Source organism: Drosophila melanogaster, chromosome 2R (assembly GCF_000001215.4).
Source record: "Drosophila melanogaster chromosome 2R".
Classification (NCBI taxonomy): domain Eukaryota; kingdom Metazoa; phylum Arthropoda; class Insecta; order Diptera; family Drosophilidae; genus Drosophila; species Drosophila melanogaster.
In genome coordinates this window covers 7,186,424-7,199,935 of record NT_033778.4, presented here as the reverse complement: position 1 = coordinate 7,199,935, position 13,512 = coordinate 7,186,424, and the positions used below count along the sequence as shown (strand labels likewise).

The 13,512-nt window shown below is 45.5% G+C and overlaps 1 protein-coding gene across 3 annotated transcripts in view, besides 1 other annotated feature; it reads right to left on the bottom strand.

Moving 5' to 3' along the window:
- Positions 1-3,309: part of a mobile genetic element that runs on past the window's edge.
- Positions 1-13,512, bottom strand: part of pk (prickle) — a 72,676-nt gene that overhangs the window by 23,443 nt on the left and 35,721 nt on the right. The window contains exons 1-2 of one of the 3 annotated variants that reach the window (NM_165512.2): positions 12,323-12,703; positions 5,904-7,333 (exon numbers count right to left, since the gene is read on the bottom strand). The exons of the other annotated variants lie outside the window; for them this stretch is intronic. Coding sequence (NP_724538.1) covers positions 5,904-6,949 — 1,046 coding nt within the window. The 5' untranslated portion in view covers positions 6,950-7,333; positions 12,323-12,703. Of the gene's footprint in view, positions 1-5,903; positions 7,334-12,322; positions 12,704-13,512 lie in introns of those variants that run through there. 3 annotated transcript variants of the gene reach the window in all.

Genomic DNA, 13,512 nt, shown 5'->3' with positions numbered 1-13,512 from the left:
GCGAGAAAAAATGCAATAACTGTGGGGGCAATCACACAGCAAACTACAGAGGCTGTCCAATCTACAAAGAGCTGAAAAACCGTCTTCACAAAAGAATGAACACGGCGCGGGCACACCAAGGATCAGCTACCCTGATACCATCAGAGACAAATCCTGAAGTAATTTTCTCGAAAGCAGCTAGTTTCGCTCCCTGGCCTACATTCAACACTAACAAGACAACATTTGCTAACGTTTTAAAATCAGGTATGACGCCTCCAACCCAAAACTCCCGAACTCCACATGAAGTGCACACAAAATTAGACACACAACAAAACTATCACCCAGCTGCGCAGCAGGAAACAAAAACTGAAGCTATGATGCAAGCCTTACAACAGAGCATGATGGAATTTATGACATTTATGAAGACCACCATTCAAGACATGATGCGTAATCAAAACCTTTTGATACAAATGCTTGTAGCCCAACAATCAAATAAATAATGGCTACCTTACGCATAGCTACGTGGAACGCCAATGGCGTTTCACAGCGCAAACTTGAGCTAGCTCAATTCCTACATGAGAAGCATATCGACGTAATGCTTCTTTCGGAAACTCATCTCACAAGCAAATACAATTTTCAAATAAGAGACTACCATTTCTACGGTACAAATCATCCCGACGGAAAAGCACACGGTGGCACCGCCATACTCATAAGGAACCGTATGAAGCACCACTTTTACAAAGAATTTGCGGAAAATCATCTTCAGGCCACATCTATCAACATTCAGCTGGATGACAACACTCTCCTTACACTAGCGGCCGTATACTGCCCCCCCCGTTTCACAGTATTAGAAGCTCAATTCCTGGATTTCTTCCAAGCACTAGGGCCACACTTCATTGCAGCAGGCGACTACAACGCTAAACATACTCACTGGGGATCGCGACTTGTGAACCCAAAAGGAAAACAGCTTTATAAGACGATAATAAAAGCCACTAATAAACTTGACCATGTTTCCCCCGGGAGTCCTACATACTGGCCATCAGACCTCAATAAGCTGCCAGACCTGATCGACTTCGCAGTTACGAAAAATATTTCCCGCAGTTTGGTTAAAGCTGAATGTCTGCCGGATCTCTCATCTGATCACTCGCCTGTACTAATTCACCTCCGCCGATACGCAGAAAACGTGAAACCACCAACCAGATTGACCTCTAGTAAAACAAACTGGCTCAGGTATAAAAAATATATTAGTTCACATATTGAGCTAAGCCCAAAACTCAATACTGAATCTGATATAGAGAGCTGCACGTGTGCATTGCAATCCATCCTTACTGCAGCAGCTCTTACTGCAACACCCAAAATAACAAATAATACAATTAATTCAAAAAAGACCAACGTACAAATCGAGCAACTCGTCCACGTAAAACGTCGCTTACGCAGAGAATGGCAATCTTCCAGATCCCCAACTGCAAAACAAAAGCTAAAAGTAGCCACACGGAAACTGGCCAACGCTCTGAAACAAGAAGAGGACGACGATCAGCGCCGATACATAGAGCAACTCACACCAACAGGCACAAAACAAAAGTCACTGTGGCGAGCCCACTCAACTCTTCGCCCACCGACTGAAACCGTTTTGCCGATAAGGAATTCATCAGGTGGCTGGGCCCGTAGTGATGAAGACAGAGCCAACACATTTGCCGCTCACCTACAAAATGTGTTCACGCCAAACCAGGCTACTAGCACATTCGCGCTACCGTCCTATCCCGTAAACCGCCATCAGCAACACACCCCAATTGTGTTTCGTCCTAAAGAAATAACGAAAATAATCAAAGACAATCTCAGCCCGAAAAAATCCCCCGGCTACGACCTTATAACACCGGAAATGATCATCCAGCTGCCACATTCTGCAGTTCGCTTCATAACCAAGCTCTTTAATGCCATCACCAAACTTGGTTACTTTCCACAACGATGGAAGATGATGAAGATCATAATGATTCCAAAGCCTGGTAAGAACCACACAGTCGCTTCATCTTACAGACCAATAAGTCTACTCTCATGCATTTCGAAACTATTCGAAAAATGCCTGCTGATCCGACTTAATCAACATCTGATATACCACAATATAATCCCAGCCCACCAATTTGGATTTCGCGAAAGCCACGGAACCATTGAACAGGTGAATCGTATTACAACGGAAATAAGAACTGCATTTGAACATCGCGAATACTGTACAGCAGTATTTTTAGACGTATCCCAAGCATTCGACAAAGTCTGGCTCGACGGCCTAATGTTTAAAATTAAAACATCCCTACCCGAAAGCACACACAAACTTCTAAAGTCTTACCTCTATGACAGAAAGTTTGCAGTGCGGTGCAACACTGCCACTTCCACTGTTCATACAATTGAGGCTGGAGTCCCGCAAGGCAGCGTTCTTGGGCCAACCTTATACCTCATCTATACAGCCGACATCCCTACAAATAGTCGCTTAACGGTATCCACATTTGCCGACGATACAGCTATCCTTAGCCGTTCAAGGTCCCCTATCCAAGCTACAGCACAGTTGGCACTGTACCTCACCGACATTGAGAAGTGGCTCTCTGACTGGCGAATAAAAGTAAACGAGCAAAAATGCAAGCACGTGACGTTTACGCTAAACAGACAAGACTGTCCTCCGCTCTTGTTGAACAGCATACCACTCCCGAAAGCAGACGAGGTAACGTACCTAGGAGTACACCTAGACAGAAGACTCACATGGCGCAGGCACATTGAAGCCAAAAAAACCCAACTTAAACTCAAAGCCAACAACTTACACTGGCTCATCAACTCTGGTTCTCCGCTCAGCCTAGATCACAAGGTCTTGCTCTATAATTCTATATTGAAACCAATCTGGACCTATGGCTCACAGTTATGGGGCAATGCCAGCAACAGCAATATTGACATCATTCAGCGAGCACAATCAAAGATTCTGAGAACCATCACTGGGGCACCGTGGTACGTTCGGAGTGAAAACATCCAAAGAGACTTAAATATCCCATCAGTTACCAACGCAATCACGGAACTTAAGGAAAAATACCATAGCAAGCTTCACACGCACCCCAACCACCTAGCGCGAGGTCTAATCCAGCTCAGCAGCCGTTCCCGTCTCCGGCGAAAGGACCTACCAACCCAGCGAATAAATTATTAGGGCCGTTTAAACATAGAACAGTTGGAAAAATAATACAACTGTTCAAAAAATACTTGTTATAGTTAAGATTTTTTAAACTTATTGTTAGTTCTTATACAAGAAGATTCAATAAATAAAAGCAAAGTAAAAATAAAAAAAAAAAAAAAAAAACTTTTAAAGTTGCCCCAAAAAGATTAAGAGATACGACCACTTTTAAATGCATTTCAGAGATGAGTTGCTTGCACTTTCTTGGCTTCTGCGACTATTGTAGTGAGCGATACAGTTACACCTTAATCCATTAATAAATACATTTATAGACAAATGCATTTCACTAAAAAAGACTTAAAAGACTATAATAAATATTAAGTATGGCCGCGGATGCTCAAGATATGATGGCTGCAAAACCATATTTTGAGAATTTCTTAAGTAACTTCGAACGCATCTCCATTTCGACTGCCAAACAAGTCGTAAATGCGTTCCCGCCCGATTCCGCCTCTTGACGCGAATTGGAGTCGCGGGCCGTGACGAGGATGCCGATCCCGATCCCGGTTAAGCTCTCGAGATTTATGCGGCACTCGATGGCAGCCAAGATTGAATTGAATGCTTAGACACGAGCTGAACACAAGTTAATTGCCTGCGCAGAATGCGAACGAACCAGAAGCAATTCGTTCGGCCACAGCCGGAGAAATTATTGCAGTGCAATTTTTTAATATCTTCATTAAGCGCTCTGGGGCCCAGGCAATTAAAAGGCCAGGCGAAACCAGATTCGAAATCCGCAGTTTTGCATAGATCTGGGAACTAATGCGAATGCGGTGGAACTCTCATCGATGGCAGCCGCTGGGCTTGTGGGCTTCTGGGCGAGAATCGAGAATCGAGATTTGAGATTCGAGAAGCGAGAACTGAGAATGAAGAATCGCGTGTGGCTACCGGATTGCAGACAGATCGAGTTGAAGCCGTGTCAGAGGCACATCAAAACGGCGTCTGTTATTATTATTAATTATGCTTTGATTGCCTTCTTGCTGGAATCGCTTGGAATAGCTGGCGGTTCCTGTTAGCAGGCCGTTTGGCAATGCAGCTCCCGAGCTTGGCTTTGCTCTCTAATTTGTGGTTGCCAAAGTTGATCGTCGTCATCGCCATCAGCAGTGCCATGATGAGCTTGGCCAGCAACTAATTGAGTTGTGCCTCTTCCCCAACTCAGTTTCCCAAGTCGCGCAAGTTCGTTGCCTAAGTCTTTTGTTTGCTACGAAAGGCTGCATACTAAATCAGAGCCCTAAATGTCCATGGAAATATATGCCAATATTGTTTTTCCAACCCACCCCATTGCCTGGCAGAATGAAAAGGAGGAAATGTCATGCGACTGAGGGAAAACAATCGCGGCCATATTTCATAAGCTGCGTGCCTGCCATCCGCAAAACACAATAACTTAGGCTTAGGGCCCGATATTTGCATGGCATTATGCAAAATCATGACATGAAAGCGGAGCTCGCCAGAGCAGAGCACTGAAATTGCGCCAGCTCCTCGCTTTTTCCACCGCTTCCACCGCATCCCACTATGTACACTATATAAGTCGCTGCAACCAATCTGCCGAAAGATCGGGACCCGCGAGGGACGCACAAAGGCCCCTGGTTAATCACACTTTGGCAGTTGTCGTTTGTGCCGCCGGCCCAGAGGCACTGCGTCGTATGCGTAACCCGAGTATGGCCGCGTAAGTGGAGACCCAGAGCCCCGTCGCCGTTGTGAGTGATGCGTATAAGCAAGGCATGTGGGGCAGGGGTCCTCGGCACCAGAGTGCAACGCAGCGCAACGAAACCAGACTGGCGATGGTGGTACACTGGGGCAAAGTGGCTGCAAAACTTGTGCCGACTGGAAGCTGAGGTGAATCTAACTATCTATCTATCTACCTAAATAACCGAGATAGCTGCTACATGCTTACACCAAAAAATTAAATTAATTAATTATAAAACATCGGTACATATTGATAGTTTTATTAAACAGAAGAATATACTTTCATTGTTATGTATTATTATGAGGAATTGTGTAAGATGTTGAATGTACAAAAAATCGGTTAAGACAATTTTATTATAATATAATATTTTGAAAATAAAACCAATAGTTTGCAGTTTAAAGTTGTTTTAGGCAAACACACAAAGCCTTAAGATACAGAATTCAAAATTTAATTCCCCAGGGCAGTTTCAACGAATAGAATTTTATGGTCCGATTGAGATTTGGTGATTTACTAGTGAAACGCAATATATTCTATAAGGTCAAATATGATATGAGGGAATACTTTGCGAAAACCAACAAGGTTTTGGGATGGAGATTATAGCACGATCAATGCCAATGATGATCTCAATTATAAAATAAAACGAATGAAATCTTTAACTGTTTTCATCTTTTTAGTGTACTTTCTCCCGATTGATTTTCGAAAGGGATGTCACCACTGTTACGGACTTTTGGTTCCTGCCTGCCAAGACAAGAACAAGTTGCTGGAGTAGCTGAAGTTGCTGGCTGAAGCTTGTTGCGTGCATTTTGCGGTTCGTCTTGGTCGCAGAACACGCAATGTGTGTTCATTGACTCCTGCCTCGGCAACGTCTTGCACAACAAGTTGCTGCCGCAGCTCCTTCTGAACTTGGTGCTCCTGGTAATCAATCACCGCGGCAACAAAACTTATGCATTTAAATTGTCAGCAGCATGGAGGGAAGGCGGCTGCCAAGGGCGGCCAAATTGCATCTGACAAATGGACTGGCTGGAAATGGCTACTCACTCATTTGACTCCTGCTGGGCGGCTCCTGTCGCCACTTCCGGTTCGGCGCTCGTGTCCAGTTCGTTGAAAGTGAAACTGATATCGTGGGCATCCTTAAACGGCTTCATGCTGCGCGGTAAACTCCTCTGCCGCAGGCTCAAGTTTAGAAACTGAAGATCGCCGGCGGTCAGGGGTTGCAGGGGCACTTGTGGTGCTGCAGGTTGCGTTCCTTGGTCCTGGGTGACCCGGTTCGCTGGTGGTGGTGGCAGTGGCGGCACAGGACGCTGCTGCTTCTGTTTGGGCGGTAGGGCGGGCTTGGGAGCTTCCTGCTCGGGAGATTCTTCTTCCTGCTCGATGATCTCCAGGACCTGGGCCGTGGCCTCCTGCTCCGCATAGAACCTGGCCATGTTCTCGGTGGCGTCTAGCGTACTGTACCGCTTGCCCCGCACCACGAGATCGCCCAAGTGATCGGCGTCGATGCCGAATAGAAAGGGGTCGTCGAGAACGGTCACCCTGGCATTCCGCTGGGTCACCTCGCTGGACTCGTTAGCCGTCGTAGTGTCGTTCTTCGGCAGCTTCTCCCCGCGCACATGGGCTCGCAGGGATCTCAGGAGCTTCTTGCTGCGCCGCGGTGAGGAGGAATGCGGGAAGAGCGGACGGCCCGCCGTCGTCGCACCTCCCTTCGGGGTCGACGAGTGATCGCCTAGATCGATGCCATCGTCCGCATCCTCGACGGCATCTAATTGCCCGGCGATAAGATCGCAGTCCACGGTGTCGTACTCCCGATCGCGGGCATTGTCGGGTTCCTGATTAGCGTCCGCCAGCCGCTGGGCCGCCGCCTTGCTATAGAGCTGTCGATAATATTTCTGCTGGTCCCCGTACAAGAAGCAGACGCGCCACCATTGTTTGCATGCCAGCAAATTGGCGGTACGTGGCACCATCGCAGGCTCCATGTTGCCAGTGGCCGTTACTGTTGCCTGGCCAGCAGCAGGAGCAGCGGCAGCATCTGCTCCCCCCGGTCCTCCGCTGGAGCCTCCTGCTCCTCCACCGGTTGACAGGCTGCTCATGTTGCTTATTATTATTGTTCTGGGCCCGTAATTATTTTTCAGTTCTCGTTGTCTTTTCTTGTCGGCAGTGTCATTTTGTTCTTGTACCTGCTTTTTGGTTGCTTTTGTTTTACATGTTTCTTTCAGCTTTTCCTCGTAAATTTAGCTTCGAGTGGAATTTTAATTACATGATTGTAGTTTTTTGTACACTTTTTTTTTTATTTAAATTCGGCGTTTGTTTGTGGCGTTTCAAGCATTTTGTACTCTTTCGTACATTACATATATTCTTTAAAATACATGGTATGGTCACTGCATTGATTAGGAACTAGTTAATTTATACCACTTTATAAAAAATCAATATTTATTGATTGTATAGTATGGTATGGTCACTGCATTGATTAGGAACTAGTTAATTTATATCGCTTTATAAAAAAGCAATATTTATAGGGGCATAATTTTTTTTTGGCATTGTCCTATTTTTTTGAATACCACTTTATTCAATTCAGATACAGATACCCAGCCCGAGGAAGTCAACTTTCTCGACTGGAAATTGGAGATTAGAAAAAAGGCTAGCTCACCGCCTTGATCGATTGCCTATAATTTACTTTCCAACAAGATGAAAATCGCCGTTGCACTCGCATAACACTTTCCCCAAACCGCACACGGAAGCCACCTGCCCAAGGAGGAAACTTAATCAAATTTGTATAGACACTGCGAATTGGCAGCTTGAGCCCTTAATAGTGATTGGATGTAAGGCAAATAGCGAAGCGAACGCGCTTACCACTGCTAATGGCTAATGGCTAAGAGCGGAGATGGTGATGGCAGCCATCGGACGGACATAGGGAATAAGCCATAAGGCATCGGCCATCAGGCATCGAGCCGATTAGTCACGCCCCTAATAAAGACAGCAGACACGTAGGGGCAGCAGGCATCGGCGGAAAACGTGGAAAACAGCTCCGCTAAGTGCGAGCCACTGCAGTTTCCATGGCGGCGATGCCCTTGTCAGATAATAATAACTTCATCTTCATCTTAATCATCATCGCCATCAGCGGTGACTGCCGCAGCTGCTTGAGTGGTAGCCAAATGCCTCGGCAGCAATTGCAGCTTACCGTCATCCACGTACCACATGTATCCTGTATGTGTTTGTCCATCTGTATCTGTATCTCTATCTGTATCGCTGTCTCTATCTCTAGCTGCGAGTATCTGGGAATTCCAGAGTGCATTAAGCTGCTTTTAGCTTAGTGCTTGCAGACCCCTTAATGGAGTCGACAAAAAGCGAGGCCTCGGCTCAGATTTATGAGATCAATGCCAGGGAAAAGCTGTCAATCAAGAGCGGAGGCAATATTTATCAGATTACCAAAGAGTTCGAGATCAAAGATCACAGGTACCAGCACACAGCTTGGAAACGGAATGACGTCAGTTCGTTAGTGACAACTCAATTTAAAGTTAAACGGCCAACGGGACCATTTTCAATGCTAAACGAAAACTGTCATAATATGTCCATTCTCATGATGAATTCGAGAGTAGCTCAATTCAAAGTTCATGCTAGAGTGCCATATATAGATCATTTTTTGCATTAATTTTAGTCCAAATAGAGAAATTATAGCGTTTTCTCTGCATGCATCGCACGCAGCGTAGGCACACATTCCATCCAGAAAACTCAACATTCGCGCGGAAGAATTCGAGGCTCTGAACGAAGGAGGACTATAATTGAATTATAAACAAGAAGAATCGCAATCATAATCGCTCGAATGGAGCAACTGGCTTCCGGCTAGCACAGAAATTGAAGATGATTTCCAACCGCAACAAAGTCGGGGCCGCAGCACGCGATCTCGGCCAGATTTGCAGTTAGACAGCGGGTGTGATTAGAGCCCAATGAGTAGTGGGTAAGTGGGGAAAACCGGTCTCCGAATGGGAAAAGCGGCACTTGTGCATGATTCACATGCGCCACAAAGAGCTATGCCCCGATGCGATTAAAACGCGATCACACAATAATCATAAAGAAAAACTGGAGCCGGGCGGCCAGCGAATGCCCAAACAAAGACTTCCGGCGTTTGGTCCACGGCAGAAGATGGAAGGCTGTAAATCCCAGATCCAAGATGCCATATGCCAGATGGAGTGTTGCACTTTGGATGTGGATGTGGAGTTGATGCCGCGAGGCACCGTTAGTATTTATTGATGGCGGTTGTTCGACATGTGTAAGTGACGCCATCGATGCTTGTCGCGTAATTTATCCGATGCCAAATTGCCGGCGTTAATATCTGATAATGCCTGACCCATTGGCAGCGGCTGATTGAAATCGCACTAGGCCAACGGGGCGTATGCGCGTTTGCACACGCCTCAGCCTAGGCAAATGCAGAAGTTGCCATTGCTGTATTGCATTGCTCTTAACTGCGATTTTCCATACGACTCTACTTTAGTTTCAATGGCTGGCGGCTCTGTCATCAATCCCCAGTTGGAATTACACAGTTGACCAGGAGTGTCCCCCCTTGCATACGGCATAAACTCAAGTATGGTAGCTTTATGGTGCCTTTTATTGCCAGGCATTTGCCGGGGCTCAAGATTTCATGGCCGGCGGCTGGGAAACTGCGTGGAAAATGGCAGACAGGCGCAATTAATTTTATGACTATTTATGTAGATTTTTCTCGGAGTGTAATTTACAGAAATGCAGGTTAAAAAGTCAATTGCTTTGTCTTGGTTTACTTTCCCAACGCGCAGTTAAGCCGTTCACCGCAGCACTCAACCTTTTGTGTTTAGTGTTGCGCCCACTTGAGCCGCATTTGCCCGGAAAGTCTCTTTTGAACGGGTTAAAATTGTGTTATCAAGCTATCAAGAACCCCATTCAGCGCCACAGAATCTGACATATATATGGACTTATCACTGCCTACCTAAGTGGTTTAGAAAGCCGCAGACGTGACAACTCATTCAGCGCGGCTGCAACTGTAAAATTTCATAATTTATTATGCAGTCGGATGGGCCTATGCAGCTGGCACATTTTCCGATATTACCATACGAATCCCGCCAGGGAGACAATATAAACAATAAGAGATATGCACCCAATAGCGGTCTTCAGAGCTGGATTCTTTCCGGTTCTGTTTGGCAGTCAGGCGGGATGTCTCACTCGCTAATGGATTAACTTGTTTGTCTATTTTACTGCCAAACTATAATTTGAGCCTCTGAAAGCTACGGCTGGGCCAGGCCGTAATAATTACACAGTTTAGGTCCGCCAGCCAAACTAGTTTGGGCGAAAGCCCGGCGATCTAATGAGCCATTGTCTGGGCCTCATATTTCATTGGGTCGGATAATAATCTCACGCCTGGCTTATCGGTGGAGCGGGGTGCTAAACGTCTTTGTCGCCATCGAAATTGATTGCTCTAAGCAGAAATGGAATTCCTTTTCAAGTTTTTATTGCGCTCACATAAAACCCGATCGCATCTCGAAAATCGTTCGATGTCGTGGAAAACAAAGTGAAATGAAAATCGAGTCGGCACGCCGCCAAAATGGACACCTTGTGGGCGGTAGGCAGTTGGCCGGTCTAATCTGCAGCGCACTCGTGTTAAATGTCAAATCCAATCAAATGGCGTTGAGTGAGAGGAAACGAGCGGGCCGGGCCAGCTAACGTTGCTCCATTTTCCGGGGAACCCGTTCTTATCTGCCTGGAAGATGGTTGGGAAACTAACGCGAGCTGACAGGATGACAGTTCAAATTGGCGTTTGCATACGTCCATCGACGGATCCAATACTTATTTACGACTTCCCGCCTCAAAAGCTCATAACGGGGCCTAATTAATTTACAGACCGAAATTCGCTCGCCAATGATGAATAGCTGGGAAATGGTTCGTTAATTGCGTCTTTAAATGGACGTGAGACATGTGTAATATGCAAATGGTGGGGCACAGACACAGAGATTGACATAACGAAGTTAGGTTGTTGACCCACTCGGACCTTTTGTTATGCTAACAAAACCAAGTCGATAACTGTAAAGTGGCCAATCTATTCCGAGGCGGGAATCTTTAGCTGCTTTGTATCTCAGATAGCCCGACAGCCAGATAGCCAGAGCATCTTGCCTTCATGCTCCGGCAATTGTGGCTAGATGGCTGCGTGCGGAGTAAACTAACCAACAAATTAACACGCCAGTTAGTTAGTTAGTTAGTCAGTTCGAGGCGTCGATTGGGGTTAAGCAGCCGTGGCAGTTGGCCCATAGTGAGGGAGAAAGTTGATGCAGCAGCTCCATAATTGAGCCAACTAGTTGCCGCAACTCGGCCATAAACAACAGTTTTATTTCGAACCGCCGCCGGCCGACGCTACATAATTATGAAGAATTTCTCAATAAAGCCCGGAATCGAAGCCAGCCGCAGTGCGAAAATTGATTTAGTTGGCCGGGCCATAAAAGACCAGAGCGAATTGCAGTGTTCCGTTGGTGCTTTATGGCCACCGTGCCTGGGCTATGTACATACACCGCGGAGGAATGCGCCGCAGAACCACTATCGGTGCGCTTTAAATTCAAATTGGCATGTCAGGCAATTAGAAATCGGAGATAAATTTCAACCCCGGCCCACACACACGTTCAGCTCGAGTCAAATGTCTCTTGTCAATGAGGTGTTCGAAGCCCACACAGACACACACACACACACACGGGACTGAAAAGCAATTGCTAACAAGCCATTGTTGACACATTGCCGCCATGTAAGCCCGTTTCATTACACTTCTGTGGGTGGCAGCTGCTTTGGATCACCAGATCCGTAGATCCTCAGCTTTATCTGCACTATGGCCCACCAAAAACTAATTGGATCAAGCGGCGGAGAAAGCCAAGAGCTGTGCGCGGTAATCAAAATATTTCGGGCTTTGGCAAGTGTTTTTATGGCTAGACGAGTCATGTTTTATGTGCTGGAGCGGGTCGTAAGCCTATTTGGTTATGACTTCATTCCGCGAGGCTGCAGCAAGTTGGTGAAAGTGCGCTGCGAATGGCGATTAAAACTTAACGCATCTAAATAAATCAAGCTGAGCACTTCAGTTGACGTGTAATGTGCATAAGCTTATGAAAGCCATTACACCGACGGGCCGGGCATATCCAAAGTTCGTTGCTCAAGTCTTTCGTTTCCTAAGTATCAGCCACACACCTTGGCTAACAGATTCTCGACCTTCGATAATCCCATAAAAATATTGCGCTAAAGCAGCCGGCCCGACGTCTGTGCCTCGCATATCAATCGGCCTCGAATTTCATTTGATTTTTAATGTAATTTTATTGTCAGTTGTATCTGTATCTGAATACGAATACGAAAGCGTTTGTATCAGTGAAGGAGTTTGAGTTTGAGTATCAGCTGGTATCCGTGTTGTACGAAACGAGCTGCGTTGACAATCATCAGGCGAAAACATGGCTTAAATCACATCTCACTTGCCCGTGTGGCTTATCCCGAGCATTTAGCGTAAATGAGCGCTTAGGCCAATTGTTGCATTAATTCACTTGGCCCCAGGAAGGAACACTATGCCAGACTTATTTAGCTGGCCCTGATAGGGACCACTCTGGATTATGGATTGCACTTCACTTTTGTCAATTTTTTGCAATTGTTGCGAATTCAGTTAGCAGCTTTTTGTGCACTTTGCTCCGATCTGGCTGAAAAACGGTAAACGACAGATCTGGCGCAAGATAACGTGGACCGAAATCGACATAGCCGAAGAGCGCGCGATCGATCGATCGTTCAGACGGATTACGCGACGACTAACCCGCACCTGTTGCCAGATGTAAACCGCTCGCAACTGACGACGCTTTCAGACTGATCGAACCTGCCCAGATGTGGATTTCTGTGTGGTTTGATCTTAGGCTGTGGATCGTGTTCGATGAAGGTAAGGTGTTCGTGGGACTTCTTGCTTTAGTGTTCTTTCAACGAGCTGCCAAAATACTATCACTATTAAGTGTAGTTAACGATAACAAGATAGTTTATAGTAATTTGTTTCCGATTTCGTCGTTAAAATTGTCTAAATTTGTATAAAACGCCAAATATCATAAGCTGCAACTCAATCCGCAACTGCAACATCGAACTTGTTTGATAGCTCCATTGCTTACACTACCATCCCAAAAGTATGCTTCGTTACTACGCATTTTTAGAATCATATACATGTAGATTTGCGCGTAAGATTCTCTGTAGAATCTGAGTTCCTAATATTTCATCGTTTAAGTCTAATGTAGAAATATAAGTTTCTTGTTTCTTTTTGCAAACAATATAGGGTTCTAAAATTCTAGATGCTGAAGTATCTGAAGAACTTTCCAGGACTCTATGGGACAATAATAGGGCTTTTACATAGAATGCCTCGTGTTCATAAATAGTGAATTGCGTAATCTACCTTCCCATGGATGTAAGAATTTAGTAGTTATATATCCAGCCGTATTCTGATGGCAGCGCTGTTCAAATCTTAAATAATTAACTTTAAGTAATAAACACCTTGTAAATTAATGGTGTTTAAAGAGCAATAAACTTAAAATAATTAAGTAAGAAAAAACTGCATGTAGTAATGAAGTGCATCAGAAGAGCTGATTACCACACATACACGAAAGAATACGTACTAAAATGATTTTCATACTTTAAC